Below are 19,581 nucleotides of genomic sequence, written 5' to 3'. Positions count from 1 at the left end.
GTTTTGATAGTTCAGGAAAACTGGTTTAAAATACACAAACCCATACATATTTGCATAATTTTTAAATAACTTATGCCAAGTAAAAATTTAGATATATATTCAGCACGTATAAAACTACTTTAATTTTGTGTGTGGTAAAATTGATTTGGAATTCTAATTTAAATTATCTAATATGTGTAATTATAAAGGCTCTTCAGAAAAGTATATATTAAACAATATTTAGATATGATAATTTTTGCTAGTCCTGGAGTTTGAACTCAGAGATTGGGTGCTATCTTTGAGCTTCATTTTGCTCAAAGCTAGTACTCTCCCATTTGAGTCACAGCTTCACATTTGGCTTTTTTTTTTTTGGTTGTTGTTGTTTGTTTGTTTTTGTTTGTTTGGTTCATTTGTTTTTTGTTTTTTTTGGGGGGGTTGGTAATTTAGTGTAGACAAAAGTCTCACTAGCTTTTCTCAGATCTTAGCATCTTGACAGAGTAGCTAAGATTACAGGGGTAAGCCTTTATATTTACCCATTCAATGACTTAAAGCAATGCAACCTTTACATTTATTGCTTATTTATTAAATAAATTGTATTACAATATTTCATGGCAAAAATAATTATTAAGGCATGAGCATTACAAAGTGCTCTGTAATCTTAAGAATTGTAGTAGACATGAAACAGAACTGTATATACTTCCAAGTTATTGTCTTTCTAAGACACAGATTTTTCTCAATACAGTTGTCATTTTTATGTCATTTTTGATTGACCAATAAAATCCCTGGCACATTTTCAGACACATCCCCAGTTGTCTTCTGCAAGTAGACTAGATTTTAAAATTGCCCAAAATTCCCTGGGAATTAATTTCTGAAGGATTCAGTCACTTCATATTTGTTTTGCCTTGAATAATAAAAGCTAAGTATTGAAGTTCTGTAAATAATATGCCTAGCGTATTTTTTCTACATGTCTTAAGCAAGTTGTTTTAAAGCTCAAGAGAGGGGTTTTGAGCATTCAATGTGAAGTTTCTGTTGTATATATAGCCTCCTGAAGCAGTTTCTTGAAAGTGCAAATATTATTTAGAAAAACAATTTTTGGTAGTTTTGCTTGAGGAATACTTTTAATAAATATCTATGAAACAGTCATAAATAAAATCACGGTGATAGGTAGACTATAATAAAAGCCTTCAAAGGGCCTATGGACAACAAACAGAAATATTCACAAATGGTAAGAAATCAATAACTATCAGAAAATATCATGAAGGCATCTTGAATCAAATGTAGCAGATGTGCCACAGGCCTATTTTCAAACTAATAGCAACAAAGTTTACAAAAAATGATACCTCATGATTCTTACTTTATAAACAAGTCCACTACAAAAAACATTGTCTGTGACACATATGAAGTATTTTAGTTACAAAGATAGGATTTTACTGAAAGGAATAATTTTGTTTTAAAATATGTTGGGAATGAGATACATTATGGTAGATTATCTGTTTTCATTTGTACTTTTTTTTTACAATTTTTAAACTATTTATATGTTGGCTTCTACATGCTCTTACATTTGTGTAAAATATACATATTCTTCACAATTTGTACATATATTAAATGACTGTCATAAACACCGTTCTATGAGATTTTATAAAAGAAGGATAAAGTGGGGAAAACTACTTATAAAATATGAACAAAACCCGTGATACTGAGAATGAGAACAGGAAGTTCTCATACTCATATTCACTGAGCTCTTCATCTATCTATTTTTTTGGTTTCATTTATTTTTGTGAGCCCAGACTTTGCATTCTCTAGACTATAGTCCTCAGGTCAGGTCATAAGGCAGCCGTGGAAAGCAAGGCTAGTCTGCAGGAGGGAGGCAGTGAGTGGGCGGATTTCAAGCCTGCAGCGTGCTCTGTGGCATTAGTACCAGCATCAGGAAACCCCATGTTACAGTCAGGACAAGCACTGCTTTGCTCTTCATACCACTGTAGGCTGTGCAGGCACTACTTAATGCAGTCCCTGAATGTTCTCATTTTGGGGGCAAGGGGACAGGTGCCAAACCCTGGTTTTCATCTGTTGCTCTGTACCACCAGCAGTGAGCGGCACTCTTCCCAGCCAATGGGTGGCTGGGGATCAAGCATAGGAGGCTGGAAGCTCTGAGAAGCTGCTCTTTCTCCAGCTCAAGGGCACAGGAATCTGGACGGCTGCCCACCAGAGGGCAGAGCCAGAGAAGCTATCAAAAAGTTTCTAACTTACTCTTTTTAGTATGAACCATGCTTGACCCGGAAGATAGTGCTGGTCTCTGTGTAAAAGCAGCATGGCACAATGTCCCCGCAGGCAGCACAGGCTGGACAGGCTCTGGAGCCATGTCATCTGACGCAGGATGCGGGGGGGGGGGGGGGGGGGTCCTGTGCTCCCCCTACTGAAATGGGAGCCCTGCAGTGGCAGCTGTGTTATGGGAAGGGGGCGGACTGTCCTGAGCAGCCAGGAACCCAAAGGACTGAAAGTTATAAAAATATACAAACATGTATGTATGTATGTATGTATATATATATATATATATATATATATATTCTGGCATAGTTTATAATTTTAAGAAAGCAATAAGTAATTATCTGACATTGGGTAACAACTATAAGATCACTGTAACATAAACTTAGATTCTATGTAAAGTATCGGTGGAGGCCATCCCCTAATTCTCCATTCAAAATCCTGACAAACTTAAGTCCTTCCAAAAACAGAGACAATTTCCGTTGGTATAAATATGGAGATGACGACCCCTCAACAGTGGACGTGTTGCGTGTTCAGGTAATTCCCTAACAACAACAAAAAACATTTCTGAAAACTCTTTTGTTTTTGGTTTTCATTCTGTCTGTTTCTTTCGGGTATTTTTTCATGAGAGGGTGGAAATCAAGATGACTGAGTGGCATTGACCAAGTCAGGAAGAAGCACTTCGGCGGGAAAGCGGCTGAGGGCCTGCCTCAGTTTCTCGGCAATTGTTTCATAGAACTGCACTTGTTGTTCCAGGTAGAGGCGGATGACACGGTTGTAGTCGTAGATCCGGTTACTGTGGAAGTAGTCATCTCAGCAAAGCATTCGACATGGTGCCCACTCGCTTCACCATAGTCTGTTTGTCCTGTGGAGTGATTTTGCTAGTTGAAACTAGCTTGTCACTTTCCTTCACCTTTTCTATGGTGAGCACCTATGATGTCTGGGAAGCAGCCGAGAAAGCCTTTGTACTCGTGGTTGCACTCCATCAGGAAGTGAAGGTCCTTCTTTGGCTTCTCTGCCACAAGATTGGCAATCTCCTCATATATCTTCCCTGCTTCTGTGATTGCATCGTTGAGGTCTGTTTCGCCTTGATAACCACTAGAACTGAACACCGTTGCTAAGCCCTGCAAGGCCTTTCCTATCTTCTGGTATTCTTTGGGTAGTGACCCAGTGCAGTGCTTCCAGTGCTCCTGGCCCACAGTCAGCAGCTCCTTCACTCTGTCATCCATGGCCTTGGTGAATTTCCCCACGGCATCACACTTCTGTTCTATTTCTATTAGGTCCAAGTCAGGTGCTTCTGGTTCCATGGTGGAAAATATCCTAACTCCCACCAGTTCATCTTTTGCTGCCTTCCTCTTTCCGGTTTTCCATTCCTTCTCGTCTCGGAAGCTCAGGAACTGCTGGAAAAGCTCATTTTCTGAGACCACTGGGTGGCGGCACATCCTGATCATCCAGGCCTGAAGCCTCTCCATGCGCATTTTGATAAATTCTTCTTCAAAGCGACCTGTGACTTGCTTATCTGGAAGAGAAGGAATTGGAATGGCTGACCCAAACTTAAATAGGAGACTTTCATACAACCAGTCGAAGTGCTTATGCCTGTGGTTTACAGAACGATTAGTGTTGGTGGGTGTCAGCTGATACTCAATGTAGCTCTTCAGACCATACATCTTGGAGCCTTTCCTAGGATCTGCTACCACACAGTTAAAGGTAGAGGTAGGACAAACTCACATGGGGCCATAATCTCCAACAATGATGGGAATTTTCTCTTTGGGTTTTGCTAATTGCTTGGACAACAAATATTGTTCCATTCCAGGTTTTGCGAATCCAGGAAACTTGTTAAGTGGCAGCTTCATAGATGAGGTGCCTTGGCCCTCAGAGCTCAGGCCCCACCACTGGGCTCCAGGTGACTTGGCCGCCGCCTGCCCTGCAGTTCCTGAAAGTCCCGGCTGCGCGGCCCCCTCATTTGTACTTTTTGATGAAAAAAAAATTGGGTTACTTGGTAATATCAGCATGAGAATGGGTATCTTTACCAGCTAAACCAATCCGTTAACTCTACCAACCACAGAAACATTCTTCTGTGAATCTTCATTATGTGTGCCAGATAATGTGTCACCGTGGTGCCTTTTGCTTATTCAAAAGGCAAGTTATAAAATTTGTCCTCCAGACTAACATTTTTTGTTACTGGATACAACATTGGTGGTATTTACATGAAATTACTTTTCATTAAACAAAGACTGCTCTCACCAACTTCCAAAGAAAAAAAATCAATGTAGTTCCTTGGACATGCAGATCAAACAGTCCAGGATGGTAAAAGGTCAAGAGCTCTCTGGTGACTGGAAAGAGAAGATGATCGTATTAGAGAGAGAAAGCAGAGCATACCAGCTTGAACAAATTCAAGATGTGACAATCTGACAAAATAGCATCTTCTATTTTATAAATCACCCAAAGGAAATAAAGCCAAGGAGAATTTTTTTTCAAACATTCTTTGATTCCATGTGGTCACTATCCTTAAACCTTATTCCATCCAAGATGAGCTAATGAGCCTAGGGCTCATGAGATTACATGGTAAATTGAGCGATAGCTGCTTCACTCAGTAGAAAAGAGCACTTTTATGGCATGATATCACCAGGCTGTTATGGTGAGCTTTATGAGATCTCACATGGTGATTTACAATTACCGTGTGTCACCAGTGTGGCACTACAGTTGCATTGTTTTGGCTATTAAAGTAACTGCCTCCTGAGCCAATTTGCGATCAAGAGAACTCACAAAGCGGCAATGCTTGGTACTGTAAAAAAAAAAAATAGATGCTAGAGATAATTGGGCAAGGTGGTGTCATGTCACTGGTGTGCAGTTCATTAATTAACTGCTTGAAACTACGATAAAATAATAGCCATGTCATCAGGATGAAAGTCCAAGAGTGCAAAGGAAATAAAACTTCGTAAGAAGGAAGACAGAAGTAGCTGTTAGGAAGAACACTGAAATGTTTTCTTCCCTTTTTAGTACCCATCTTATTTCCCTGTAGTTACAAACCTGCACTTCAACTTTCTTATTATTACTTGTTAGTGTTTATTGGGTGGTAGATGATGCATGCAATTTATGTTCCCCTCTGATCTGTGGCTGCTGATGGATTGTTTACTAAAAGAGCTCAGGGATCATTGCCGCACACTGAACAATAGCCTGCAATTTTCCTCCCACAGTTCAAAAACAAGGTTCATCTTAAAGACATTCACAAATGTGTCCCTAATGGGATTTCTCATTTCGACAACAACCACATCTTTAGCAGGTCCAGTCCTGAGTCAGAAAACCAAGGAGAATGACTTTAGCAACAGGAAAGGCTTGTGAAAGAATAATGTCACATTTTTTGTTGTATCATTTGCAGGCTTATTATTGTTCCTTCATTATCCTGTTGGCTGATTGGCAAGTGCACACACACACACACACACACACACACACACACACACACAAATGCAAGCAGAAACTGCATGATGACATAGAAGCAGAACAGTGAAAGACATTGAAATGTTAACTTTTCATACCATACCAGTAACTATTTTTATCTGCCTTCTGGTTACTAGTTCCACACAGTGACCTTAAACCTGAAGCTGTGAGATGTTCTTAACAATTGGAAAATGAGATTTGGGGAACTTGGCTGACAATGCCTCTGGCTAAAAGAATATGCAACACCATTCTATACTACATATCGCCTAAAAAATATAGAAGTCCTTAATGATATTAAGTTTATTTCTCTATGAGGATTTCCTCTCTGTGGCAATATTGGAAAAAGTAACTAGGTCACCTCATAATTGTAATTTTCTTCAAATTATTTTGAACTTGAGCAAATGTGATCTCCTTTAAGCTGAGTGCTTAGCTATGGAGGACAATGCTGAAAGAAGCAACCCATCGTGCTTGTCACTGCAGGTAAAGGAGAGGGTGCTGGCAGCAGAGCCTCCCAGGTCCTGCCACTGATTGTTCAAGGTTTGGCTGATGAAATATTTTCTGTCAGGCTTATCCCATACCTGACATTTCTCATATTTGATCTGTTAATGGTTATTGCCCACTCTGCTGGTTTCAAAGGTCAGATTCATAAAAAGGTTATATCTCTACCAATTGAGCCTTTCTTTAGAAACTTCGTTCAAATATGTGTTGTAAGCCATCGTGACAAATGCCTGATCCTGAAGGAGGGCACACAGGTATGAAAGCTCTTCCCAAAGGATTGTTGGCTTCCCTGTATGTGGACAAAGATAGTATCCTTGCTAGAAGACTTAAGAATTTTTTAAAAGTCCAAAGATAGGGGATAAATAGAATGAATGTATTTGAAATCACATATTACAAGCAATTAGAACAATAAAACTTGTTAAAATTGTTTTAGAAGTAGGGAGAAAAGTAAGGATGAGTAATTGAAAGAATACATAGATCTGGCTAAAGTGTATGCATGTACAGAAATGTCAAAATATAACCACCCCTGTATAAAAAATGTATACTAATAAAAACCATAACTTTTCCTTACATGCTTAACTTGATTATTTATACACAAATTGTATTGTATTATTAACAGATGAAACTAAGGCTAAGCTTAACAGCCCAGGTAGATTTGAATATAGGCACATTAATATGAAACCATTTGTTTACTAATATTTAAAATCCAAAGCACACTACGTTGTGAAGAGAGAAATTTATTAGCCCAGATTATAAGGACCAGTAGAATAGTCTGATGACAGAAAAGATGTAACTGGGGTGAAATCAACCATGAATTATCATTTCTCAGTTTTCAAGTATCTGCCTTGTTTTCTCAAATTACCTCCTCCATTGGGTGTTTATTTTCATTATTGGAAGAGATATAGCTCTCTTCCTTGGATTAAAAAGACTAGAAATACTGACAGTGTCTGGCTCCAAAACTCAAGTTTTTCTTCTTCATTAAAAGTTTAAAATATTGAGTCGGGAGTTTAGCCAACCCAATAGTGCTTGCCTAGCATGCATGAAAACCTGGGTACCACAGTACCACATACATAGAAAAATAAAAGGCAGAAATGGTGCTGTGGCTCAAGTGGTAGAGCTCTAGCCTTGAGAAAACCCAAGGACAGTGCCCAGGCCCAGAGTTCAAGGTCCAGGACTGGCAAACAAAAAAGTTTAAAATATTATGTAGTCATATATTCATCAGCTCAAATAGTTTATAGAGAACTAAGTCTAGAAACCATGTTTAAAATTTTGAAGTTCATTAAAAGTAATAGTAATTTCCCAGTCTAATTCTGTGTACAATGTGTCACACTGGTCTAGATGCTATAAGCACAGAAGTAGATAATAAAATAAGTACCCTCATTTTCTAATCTTTATTTTTAGTGAAAACTACTCAAGTACAGTCATATTACCAAGGGTAAACAAAGAAATTATAAAGTTTTTTTGGTCAGCAACATAATATGATTCCAGTGTGAATGTAGAATTGTACATTATAAATTTAACTTTTTATAGAGAATTAGGAGAGCAAAGTTCAAATTAGATACCATGCAAGGCACCACGAGCCCTTTATATCTTCTCTGGGCTTCCCTAATGCTAATCAGAAGCTCAGACTAAGACACTTACACTGTGGCAGACCCTTGTCATTACCCATACTGCAGCAGATACACGTGCAAGCACTCATGCATGCATGCAAGCATTCTCATAGCATGGGAGGTTATTTAGACTTTGAAAGGCAGCAAAACAGAGGAGACTATGTATAACTTTATCTTGTATATGTACTATGTGACTTTGTTGTGTATGTATTGTTTGTTTTACCATTTCACTGGGACTACACCATCACCTATGGTAAAACATGTAAGCTAAAATTTCAGTCTCTGTTTGAAAAATTACAAATGTTTTAGGAAATTATTTGCAGCCAAATAATCACTACTGAGAAAAAACATCATAATCCTACACATTTGGTACATATGAATTGATGAATTGATATAAAATGGATGTTTAATTTACAATCATGTTTTCAGAATGGAACCAGTGATCCAAAAGCCTTAAACACTGAGTTTACTCAAAACATGCATTGCATACATATCTTAACAGCTAATAGGATAAAATAATTAAGAATAGGAAATAAAAAATAAGGGAAAAAATCAGGTGCACACTGAAATGGGCATACAGACAAAGAATATTTAAGCAAGCTACCACAGCTAAAAACTAGGGCTAAAACAGAATTTAAATTTAGTTATTTCCTCCCTCTACTCCTTCTCTTTCCCCTTCTCCTCCCTTCTTCTCCTCCTTCTCTTTCTCCATTTGTAATCCCTCCTCCTTCTTGGTTTATTATTATTGCCATGCATTACATTCTTAGATTCATTATGTCTTATTGATACAATCTCTACTAAGTATGCTTGTTGGAAAATTAAATCACAATTAAGCTGGACCATCGTTGTTTGGTTCACCTAATCTAGGGCAAGATGATGGTACTCATACATTAAAGGGGAAAAAAGACATATACTGAACTATTTTAATGATGTTAAAAACAAATGGAGAAGTAAAGATGGGTTAGGAAAAAAATAAAGAAGAAAGCATAGAATGGACTTAGAGGAAGAGTAGATAAAAATAACCTAATTTGGTTTCCGTAGAAGGTCAACCACAATATTCCATGAAATAATATGCCTATGAAGCGGAAACACTGCAGTAAATTTCTTTTACTTATTTATTGTAAAGTCAGTCTACAGAGAGGAAACAGTTACATAAGTCAAGTAATGAGAATATTCCTTTTGAAACAGTGTCACCTCTTCCCTCATTTTCTCTTGTTTTCCTCCCTCCAAGTTCCGCCTCCACAAGATGTATGGTGTATTTTCAACAGTGTTAAGTGAGTGTCACTGCTGTACTGGTTCATCCTGCATCTCAGCATTTCAGAGCTCCCTCTCAAGCTCCCCAAAACAGATAAATTTACCTACAACAAAAAGTACATTTTCATTTTTTTGCATTTTTTAAAATTATTTTGCCAGTCCTGGGATTGAGCTCAGGGCCTGAGCACTGTCCTTTGATAGAGTTCTACCACTTGAGCTACAGCACCACTTCCAGCTTTTTTCTATGTATGTGGTATCTAGGAATCAAACCTGGGTCTTTGTGCATGCTAGGCAAGCACTCTACCACTAGGCCAAACTCCTGGCCCTATATTTTCATTTTAATAAGCATATTTTTATATAATCCTATACACATAGCTATTGAGCCTTTATGAACTCTCCTAGGATTACACTAAATGAATGAATGGATCAAGAAAATGTGGAGTGTGTGTGTGTGTGTGTGTGTGTGTGTGCATGTATACATATATCTAATATAACTACACTTCCATGAGAAAGAATATTGCTCCATTCTTAAGGAAATGGACAGATGAAGTAGATTTTTATCCTTTGATTTTTAAAATTCTGAAGAGTTGAAGAATTTCTTAGCCAGGTGTAGTGGCTCACGCCTGTAATCCTAGTTATTCAGGAGGCTGAGATCTGAGGATCAAGGTTCAAAGCCAGCACCGACAATAGAGTTGAGACTCTCAACTCCAATTGATCACTAGAAAATGGGAAGTGGGGCTGTGGCTCAAGGGTAGGGTGGTCTCCTTGAGCTGAAGAGCTCAGGGACAGCACCCAGGCCAGAGTTCAAGCCCAATGACCTTCCCCCCACTCCCCGGCAAAAAAAAAAAAAAAAGATTTTTTTTTTTTCCCAGTCCTGGGCTCGAGCTCAGGCTTGAGCTCTGTCCTTGGACTCTCTAAAGGCCAGAGCTCTACCACTTGAGCCTCAGCACCACTTCTGGCTTTTTTTCTTTCTTTTTTTTTTTTTGCTTTATTTTTTGTATTGTAATTAGTAAAAGGGTTACATGATATTTGCCAGATAGAAGGTGCATTAATTCACATACATTGATACCCTTTCACATGTCTTGGTACCCGTTTCCCTCCCCCCCCACACCCCCCACCCGTCTTGGTTTTCCCCCCTTCCCTATCAAATTTCAAATATTCAAATACAAATAAATTCAATGTATCAGATAACAAAGTGAGATACTATAACAGTATGAGATAACCAAGGGACAGCAAAGGAGATGAGAGACAACATAGTACATTAAGGACAACAATCATTCATTATATGGCTTTTGTTTCACTATCCTGGAAGTCCTTTCAATTAGCTTCACATTATATGTCCTTATGTATCAAGATTTTGCTCTGTTGCAAATCTCTGCTAGTAGAGCCCAAGGTTTCTACTGATTATGACGAAATAGGGAAACCACTGAGCCTAAGTTCCTTTGAGTCTGTCTTACTTCAATTAATATGATTTTTTCTAAGTCTTTCCATTTCCTAACAAATGGGGCAATGTCATTTTTTCTGACAGCAGCATAGAATTCCATTGTGTACAAATACCACAACTTGTTGATCCACTCATCAACTGAGGGACATCTAGGTTGGTTTCATATCTTTGCTATGGTGAATAGTGCTGCAATGAACATTGTTGTGCTAGTGTGTTTAGTATGTCCTTGTTTCTGAGTGGTTGGGTAAATGCCAAGTAGTGGAATTGCTGGGTCAGGGGAGTTCTATGTTTAGTCTTTTGAGGCACTGCCACACTGCTTTCCATAGTGGTTGAATGAGTTTGCACTCCCACCAACAGTGTAGTAGTGATCCCTGCTGGCCACATCCCCTCCAGCATCTGTTGTCATTCGTTTTCCTGATCCTGGCCATTCTAGCTGGAGTGAGGTGGAATCTTAGAGTTGTTTTGATTTGCATTTCTTTTATGACCAGAGATGTTGAGCATTTCTTCATGTGTCTGTAGGCCATTTTTGTTTCTTCTTCAGAGAAGACTCTCTTTAAGTCTTTGGCCCATTTTTTAATGGGATGGTTGTTACTTTGGAGGTTAGTTTTGGAGTGATTCAATTTTTTGAGTTGTTGATATATTTTAGATATAAGGCCTTTGTCCGTTGTTTGGTTGGTGAAGATCTTCCCCACTCTGTAGGCTTCCTGATTAGTTTACTAGCTATGTCCTTTGCCATACAAAAGCTCTGCAGTTTAATGCAGTCCCACTTATCCAGCCTTTCTCTGATTTGTTGTGATTCTTGGTCCTTATTAAGAAAGTTTCGACCTGTGCCAAGGAGGCCTAGTGTATCTCCTATTCCTTCCTGTAGAGTTTTCAGTGTGTCAGCTTTTACCTCCAGGTCTTTGATCCATTTGGAGTTAATTCTAGTGCAAGGTGACAAAGAAGGATCCAGCTTAATTTTCTGCAGGTGCTTAACCAGTTCTGCCAGCACAACTTGTTGAAGAGGCTGTCTTTCTTCCATTCTATTTTTTTGGCTCCCTTGTCAAAGATTAGGTGGGCATAGGTCTGTGGTTTAATATCTGGGTCCTCAGTTCTATTCCATTGGTCTTCAGGCCTGTTCCTGTGCCAGTACCAAGCTGTTTTGAGGATTATAGCTCTGTAATAGAGTCTAAAGTTTGGAATTGAAATTCCTCCAGCGCTGTTCTTTCTGCTAAGAAGTGTTTTTGCTATACGGGGTCTTTTATTATTCCATATGAAATTTTGGATTGCCTCTTCTATTTCTTTAAAGAATCACATTGGGATGTTGATGGGTATTGCATTGAATTTGTAGAGAGCTCTTGGCAAGATTGTCATTTTCACAATGTTGATTCTTCCAATCCAGGAGCATGGGAGGTTTTTCCATTTCCTTAGTTCTGCTTTAATTTCATTTTTTAGGGTTTTACAGTTTTCGTCAAAAAGGTCCTTTACATTCTTAGTTAAGCTAATTCCTAGGTACTTTATTTTCTTTGAGGCTCTTGTGAAAGGAGTTTCTTTCCTGATTATTGCGTCGTTCATCTCACTGTTGGCATAAAGGAAGGCAGTTGATTTTTGAGGGTTGATTTTATAGCCTGCTACACTTCCAAAGCTTTGAATCAGCTCAAGGAGCTTGGGAGTAGAGTCTATAGAATTCTTTAAATACAGAATCATGTCATCTGCAAAGAGGGATAGTTTTATTTCCTCTTTCCCTACTTGGATCCCCTTTATGCTTGCTTCTTGCCTTATTGCACTGGCTAGGAATTCTAGTACTATGTTAAAGAGTAGTGGAGAGAGTGGGCATCCTTGTCTCGTTCCTGATTGTAGAGGGAATGGCTTTAGATTTTCACCATTAAGTGTAATACTAGCAGTAGGTTTCTCATACACAGCCTTTATTACATTGAGGAATGTTCCATGGATTCCTAGTTTCTCCAGAGCTTTTAACATAAAGGGGTGTTGGATCTTGTCAAATGCCTTTTCCTCTTCTCTTGAGACAATCATGTGATTGCTCCTGTTGATGTGTTGAATTATATTAATTGATTTGCGTATGTTGAACCAGCTTTGCCTCCCTGTGATGAATCCAGTTTGATCATAGTGCATAAGTTTTTTGATGAGTTGTTGTAGATGGTTGGCCAGTATTTTGTTGAGAAGTTTTGCATCGATGTTCATCAAAGATATAGGTCTATAGTTCTCTTTCTTTGATGAATCTCTGTCTGGTTTGGGGATGAGGGTTATACTGACTTCATAGAATGAGTTTGGTAAGGAACCTTCATTTTCAATTTCGTTGAAGAGCTTGAGGAGTATTGGTGTGAGCTCTGCTTTGAAGACCTTATAGAATTCAGCTGTGAATCCATCTGGCCCTGGGCTTTTCTTAGGTGGAAGTTCTCTAATTGCCATTTCTATTTCAGAGCTTGAAATAGGCCTGTTGAGTTGGCTTAGTTCTTCTTGGTTCAGTGTGGGTATGTTAATATTGGCTAGGAATTCATCCATTTCATCTAGATTCTCAAATTTGTTGGCATAAAGGTTTGAGAAGTATTCCCTCATGATATTCTGGATCTTGGTAATTTCTGTCGTGATATTACCATTTTCATCTGCAATTTTGTTTATTTCGATATGCTCTCTTCTTTTTTTGGTAAGATTTGCTAAGGGCTTGTCAATTTTGTTAATTCTTTCAAAGAACCAACTCCTTGTTTTGTTGATTCTTTCTATAGTTTTTTTGGATTCCAAATCATTTAATTCTGCTTTGATTTTAATTATTTGCTTTCTTCTACTGGGATTAGGATTGGTTTGTTGCTCTTTTTCCAGGAGCTTAAGGTGAGATATTAACTTGTTGGTTTGCAATTTTTCCAACTTGTTGTTGTGGGCACTAAGCGCTATAAATTTTCCTCTGAGTACTGCCTTTGCTGTGTCCCAAAGGAGTTGGTATTTTGTGTGTTCCTTACTGTTAAATTTCATAAACTGTTGGATTTCTGTTCTGATCTCTTCGATGACCCATTGGTGATTCAACAATGTGTTGTTCAGTCTCCATGAGTTACAGGGTTTTCATTGGTGGAGATGTGTGTTCAGTTCCAGTTTGATGCCTTTGTGGTCTGAGAGTGTGCATGGAATAATTTCAGTGTTTCTGAATCTGTCCAGGTTTGTTTTATGGCCTAAGATGTGATCTATTTTGGAAAATGTTCCATGTGCTGCTGAGAAAAACGTATATTGTGTTGTTGCTGGGTGGAATATTCTGCAGATGTCTGTTAGATCTAGTTGGTCTATATAGTTGTTCAGTTCTAAGGTTTCTCTGTTGAGTTTTTGCCTTGTTGATCTGTCCATAGGTGAAAGTGGTGTGTTAAAGTCACCGACAATCACTGTATTTCGATCTATGTATGGTTTCAGTGTAAGTAAAGTTTGCTTGATGAAGTTTGGAGCTCCGGGATTAGGTGTGTAAATATTTAGGATCGTTATGTCTTCCTGGAGGAAAGATCCCTTTAGTAGTATGTAGTAACCTTCTTTGTCTTTTCTTACTAATGTTGGTTTGAAGTCTATTTTATCTGATATGAGGATGGCAACTCCATCCTGTTTATGGGGGCCGTTAGCTTGATAGAGTTTATTCCAACCTCTCACTTTCAAAAGATGCTTGTTTTTTGGGGTAAGATGTGTCTCTTGAAGACAGCAGAACGATGGCTCTTGCTTTTTGATCCAACTAGACAGCCTATGCCATTTAATTGAAGAGTTGAGTCCATTGATTTGAGAGTTAGGATTGAGAGATATTTATTAGGTCCTACCATTTTTAAAAGCTTTTATTTGGGCCTGTGTCTTGACAGTTCTTGTGGCCTTTAGGTGGTATGCTCTTTAGGTGCCATTTCTTTCCCTATACTGCATTTATTTTGGTTTTCTATGTATAGAACATCTTGCAGAATTCTATGTAGTGTTGGTTTTGTTGCGACATATTGTTGCAGCTTTTCCCTGGAATGGAATGTTTTTATTGTTCCCTCAGTTATGAATGAGAGCTTAGCTGGGTACAGTATTCTTGGTTGGTAGTTATTTGACTTAAGGGCATGACATATATGCTTCCAGTCACTTCTTGCTTGCATGGTCTCTGCTGAGTAATCTGGGGTGATTCTGATTGGTTTTCCTTTATAGGTTACTGAACCCTTTTCCCTGGCTGCCTTTAGGATCCTTTTTTTGGTTTCTACTGATCCAGTTCGGATTGCGATGTGGTGGTGAGATGTTCTTTTCTGGTCAGGTCTGTTTGGGGTACTAAAAGCTTCTTGTATCTGGATGGGTCTGCCCTTCTGGATATTTGGGAAATTCTCTGAGATGATTCCCTGAAGTATATTTCCAATACCATTGACCTCTTTCTCCAGACCCTCCTCAATACCAATTAGCCTTAAATTAGGCTTCCTAATTGTATCTTGGACCTCCTGAAGGGCTCTCTCATTTTTCCTAGATTTGGATTGACTCATTTTCTGTTCTTTCTCTATAATAACTAAATTATCTTCAGCCCCGGAAATTCTCTCCTCTGCATTGTCTAACCTGCTATCAAAGCTATCTACTTTATTTTTCATCTCCCTTGCTACTAATTGCTCATTTTTGATGCCTTGCATCTCTTCTTTTAGATCATGTATGGATTTCTTTAGCTCCTTGATTTCCATTTGAGTGGTTAGCTCAGTAGCTTTATTTTCTTTGAACATTTGCTGGAGTTCGGTCACCTTTTTATTTGTGGATTCTATGAATTCATCCATCTTTCTTTGAACAGCCTTTATTATGGCTTCCTTTATGGCTTCTTTTTTTTCACTTATTACCTTGTTTATGGTTTCCTCTTGTTCAGCTATGGCTTCCTCCCTTATCTCTTTATATTTTCACATTTTTCATTAATGATGTTTATCAATTGCATTTGTACAGCACTTGGAAGACTCTCCTCTAGGTTTGCCAGTGACTGTTCCATTGGCTGTTTACATTGGGTGGGAGAGGTGGGAGATGTTGTTTCTTGATTTGACATTTTTCTTGAGTTTCTTGTTCTGCCCATTTGAAAATGGGAGCAAGATTAATACTAAACACGATTATAGTTTTTCAGATATAACCAACCTAGACCTCTGTAGCTGGCAGACTCTAGATATTCACAAGTTTTGATTGGTGATATCACTCTTTCTTTTTGTGCATTTACCGACTAGTCTAATTATTCACTGATAAGCGATTTATATCCAAAACAATAAGCCTCTCAATCCAATCTCTATTGTCTTTAAGTCCCTCTGAGCCTAGAGAATAATTAAACACCTAGATATACAATGTTGCTCAACAGCCATCAAGTGTAGATCCATGCACTATAAGGGTTGAAAGAGGAGCAGAGGTCCAGAGATAGAAAAATAGAATGAGAGAGGTCAGGGGGTAAGTAGGTAGAGTATTTGAGTACAAAGTTTGGAAAGTATTAGAATAAAACTTATGTGTTGCTGCGGGACTAGCTCTTAGCCCAACCAATGGCCTCACAGTGGACCATGGGATGGATCTGCGAGCTTCCGTCTGAGCGCGGTTGGCGGATGTTTTCTTGTGCTGCTTCCAGGGGCGGCCCCAAGCCAAGGGTCTGGGGATTGAGAGTTTCAGGAGCTCTCAGCAGGACCAGCAGGAGGCCCCTCTGTTCCAAGGGGTGGGGCCCAGCTGGGGATGTGGGCTCCAAGGGCGGAGCTGAGCCTTTTTGGTTCTCAGAAGGGGCGATTGGCTGCTGGTTGGCCCTTCAGATCCCTGCTGTGTTTCCACTGCTTTGTCAGAGTCTGTGACTGTGGGGGGCCCCTCGGTGCTGTCTTGCTCAGGATTCCCAGCTGGAGGATGCCCCGCTTGAGAATTGAGGGGGGGCAGATGCTGGCTCCTATTTACCCGCACCCCCTACCCACTGTTGTAAGGCAGGGTCCCAAAGCCCTCCACTCTCCAGATCCAGTGGCCTGGGTGAGGAGCCTGGTGGGCCGGTGGGAGCTGGGACAGCTCCGCCTCCCCTGGTGGGGTGCTGAGTCTTAGGGTCCGCCTGCTTGTCAGTCTCCAGTCAAAGGGCTGGGGGTTGAGCCCGTTGGGTGGGTGGGAGTTGGGACAGCCCCGCCTCCCTTGGTGGGGTGCTGGGTCTTATGGGTAGCCCGCCTGTCAATCTCCAGTCAATGGCCTGAGGGAGGGGGCTGTTGAGGGGAGGGACAGGATTCTAAATTCCTTGCCCCCCTGCTCACGCCAGTCTTTCTTGGGCAGGGTGTTGGGGTCTGAGTTAAGTTCTATTGCTTGGCACCCGCTCCGCTTTCCTGATGTGTTTGGGGACGCGCTGTATTAGTCACGCCTCTGCGTCCGTCTGCGGGTGCTCCACGGTGGTGGGGAGTCTTTCACTCCCCTCGGGTCTCCACCGCCGCCTGTGTTCTGCGTCTGGGTTCCGCTGCTTGCTGTTCTGGTTCCGCGTCTGGGTTCTGCTGCTTCCGCCATTCGCTGGCCCGGTTCTGTGCTGGTTTCTGCAGCCGTTGGGCTCCCAGCCTGGTGCCCTCCACTGCCGCCGCTTTTCGTGGATTAGAGCCGGCGCCCGCTCAAGCCGCTTTTCGTGGCTTGGTCAGGCACCAGCTGCCGCTTATCATGGCTTTCTGAGGCTTTGGGCGAGAGGTGGGGGAGGGGTTCTCGCGTTCCGAATTCTATGAGAAAGTTGGATGTGAGCTTTATCTGGATTTCTTTTCCGGTTTGAGTCCTTCTCCGTTGCTTTTTGAGTTTGTTGTTGTGGATTTCTTTAGATAGTTGGCTCGTGGGACTCCCTGGTTCTCTCTTTTTGTCAGAGAAAGCTAGGCAGCGTCCCTATTGTCTCGGCGCCATCTTCCTTCCCCCCAAAAAAGAATTTCTTTTGGTGAGAACATGTCAATATTTTAATTGTTTCCTGGACAGGGCTTTTAATTTCTGATGTAGAAGTGACTGAGAAGTCCTGTCAAATTATTATATGGAGAAAGAGTAGTGAGTCAGAAAAGTGTGTCTATCAATATAATATTTTCTAGTACTTACATAGGGACCTACTTTTTTAAAAAATCCAACATTAGGTTGAGTCCTCTTCCTCATGAACATGTATCACTCCCTCATATCCAAAATTGTTTCTGAATTCTACTTCCAGAAGTTCCTCTCTACATACAACTAAGTTTTTAACCAATAAATAACTCATACCAAAATTATCTTTGATGTCATTGCATTCAGTAGCACGTTCCTTTCCTTCCTGAATTACAATAAGCCACCAAGTAGACTCATTATCTTAAATCCCCTCCATCACTTTCCCTTCTGTTTCTTAGGTTTTGAAACTATGGCCATTACTTGGCTTATGATTGATTGATTGATTATGCTAGAGATTGAGTCTAGTACTTTGCACATGCTAAGCACATGTCTATTACTCAGCTATATCTCAATCTTGTATTTTCTTTAAATTAATTATATCATGTATAGTATGTATATGACAAAATTTCCTTTGATTGATGTTTGTGGAGAGTCATAAGCCTATTTTGGTAGACATTGTAACCTTTAATCTCAAAACACTGGAAGTTGAATTAGAGGATGGGTCACCATAAATCAGCTTACACAGTAAGTTCAGGACATGTTTAGAGCATATAAGGAGTTGAAGGTCATACTAGACTACCTACATAATTGTCTCAGAAAAGTAAAAGTAAACTAAAAACATATTCAGAAATAACCATATTTTCTCTAGGCAAAAAATTAAAAACCTGCTAGAATATGTGTCTACAAATAGAAAAATAAGTAAAGGTGTGGGTAGAAATAAACAAAATTGAGATACTTTCTAAAACACATTGTAGTAGGTACAAAGAAAATAAAACCATCACTTATCTTTTTTTTTAACAAATCTAAGCCCAAGTGCTTTTGCTCATTATATATTCATGTATTTGTTCAATAAATATTTATTGAGTTCTTATTAAGTGCTAGGTAATAGCTGAGAAGTGGAAATATATTCAACAAACTTTGGTAAGTGATGAATAAGTGGATGAATTATTGGTTGACTTCTAATCTTGCCACATTTCATTGATGAATCCACAGGAAGTTCACAGAAGGTTATGGTGCCACAGTGATGGGTCATCAGATTCCCTTCCAAGACTTACAGAGAAGTCTTCTGTAGGCAGAAAGCCCTGCATCGTGAACCACTAGTCAATGGCCTTGTCTAAAAAGCAATGGCCTCATTCAGTGTAATGTCTTCTTTCCCAGGAAGCCATATCCAGTGATTAATCATTGTTTTCAGCTAAAGGCTCACTGCCCTTGACCCAGTTAAGTCACCATCTTAGCTCCATGGCTCACACAAAGGTAGCTGAGGACTTGGCTTCCAATACACTGCAGACCAATTTCTCTCAATGCCCACTTCTGTTGCTTTTACTTTATCTAGCAATGTAAGAACCCTAATAAACCTTGTGGCATCAAAACTTGCTTCTCAGAGAAGCAACTATAATATATGCACACACACTTGTTTTTTTTCCTTTTTTCTTTCAATTATCAACTTGGGATTCAAAAAGCACATCAGATATCACAATGAATTTAAAAGACAACTCTCAATTAGCTCAAATAATACTATTCTCAAAGGGGTACAAGAGGTAATTATGTGAGTTTAGTAAGAGATATTCAGGGTTACTCCACTTTGTTTTCCAACTTGTATTTTATATAAGGGTGTCAGGACATTTAAAGTAGTCAGTGAGACTTAAACATGAAAATATAGTAATAATTGTTTATGTCTTCCTTTATACTCAGATGGCTGATTAGTAAGTGGGTGTTATTAGCAAAATATAAATCTCTGGATATACACCAAGTGTGAAATTCCAATTGAATTATAAAATGCATACAGGCCATTTTCGTTCATTCTAAATGATGTAGGATGCCATAAATTCACAATAATTGGAATATTCAAAATGCAAAACAGATATGTATGTATTGTATTTATTAATATGTATGCCAGAGCATACAAAATACCTAGTGTAATACTCATTGGGAAGTGTCTTGTCTTTCTCAAAGGAATATTGTAGCATTGAAAAGCATAGTAAGTAAAAAAAAACCCACAAAGTTAAGAACATATATGATAAAACTTTCTGAAAGAATGAAGGGGTATTT

At 39.3% G+C, this 19,581-nt stretch overlaps 1 protein-coding gene and 1 pseudogene across 1 annotated transcript in view; one reads left to right on the top strand and one right to left on the bottom strand.

Moving 5' to 3' along the window:
• Nucleotides 1–2,880: 2,880 nt before the first annotated feature.
• LOC150061594 (sorting nexin-9 pseudogene) lies at nucleotides 2,881–4,097 on the bottom strand (annotated as a pseudogene).
• A 2,014-nt stretch (nucleotides 4,098–6,111) lies between these two features.
• Nucleotides 6,112–19,581, top strand: part of Stip1 (stress induced phosphoprotein 1) — a 42,159-nt gene continuing 28,689 nt past the window's right edge. The window contains 1 exon segment of the mRNA XM_090333969.1: nucleotides 6,112–6,159. Within this exon segment, the coding sequence (XP_090190095.1) occupies nucleotides 6,112–6,159 (48 nt within the window).

The sequence above is a fragment of the Megascapheus bottae genome, chromosome 6, assembly GCF_031878675.1.
Source record: "Megascapheus bottae isolate mThoBot1 chromosome 6, mThoBot2.hap1, whole genome shotgun sequence".
In the NCBI taxonomy this organism is placed as follows: Eukaryota; Metazoa; Chordata; class Mammalia; order Rodentia; family Geomyidae; genus Megascapheus; species Megascapheus bottae.
This window is presented reverse-complemented; position numbering and strand designations above follow the sequence as displayed.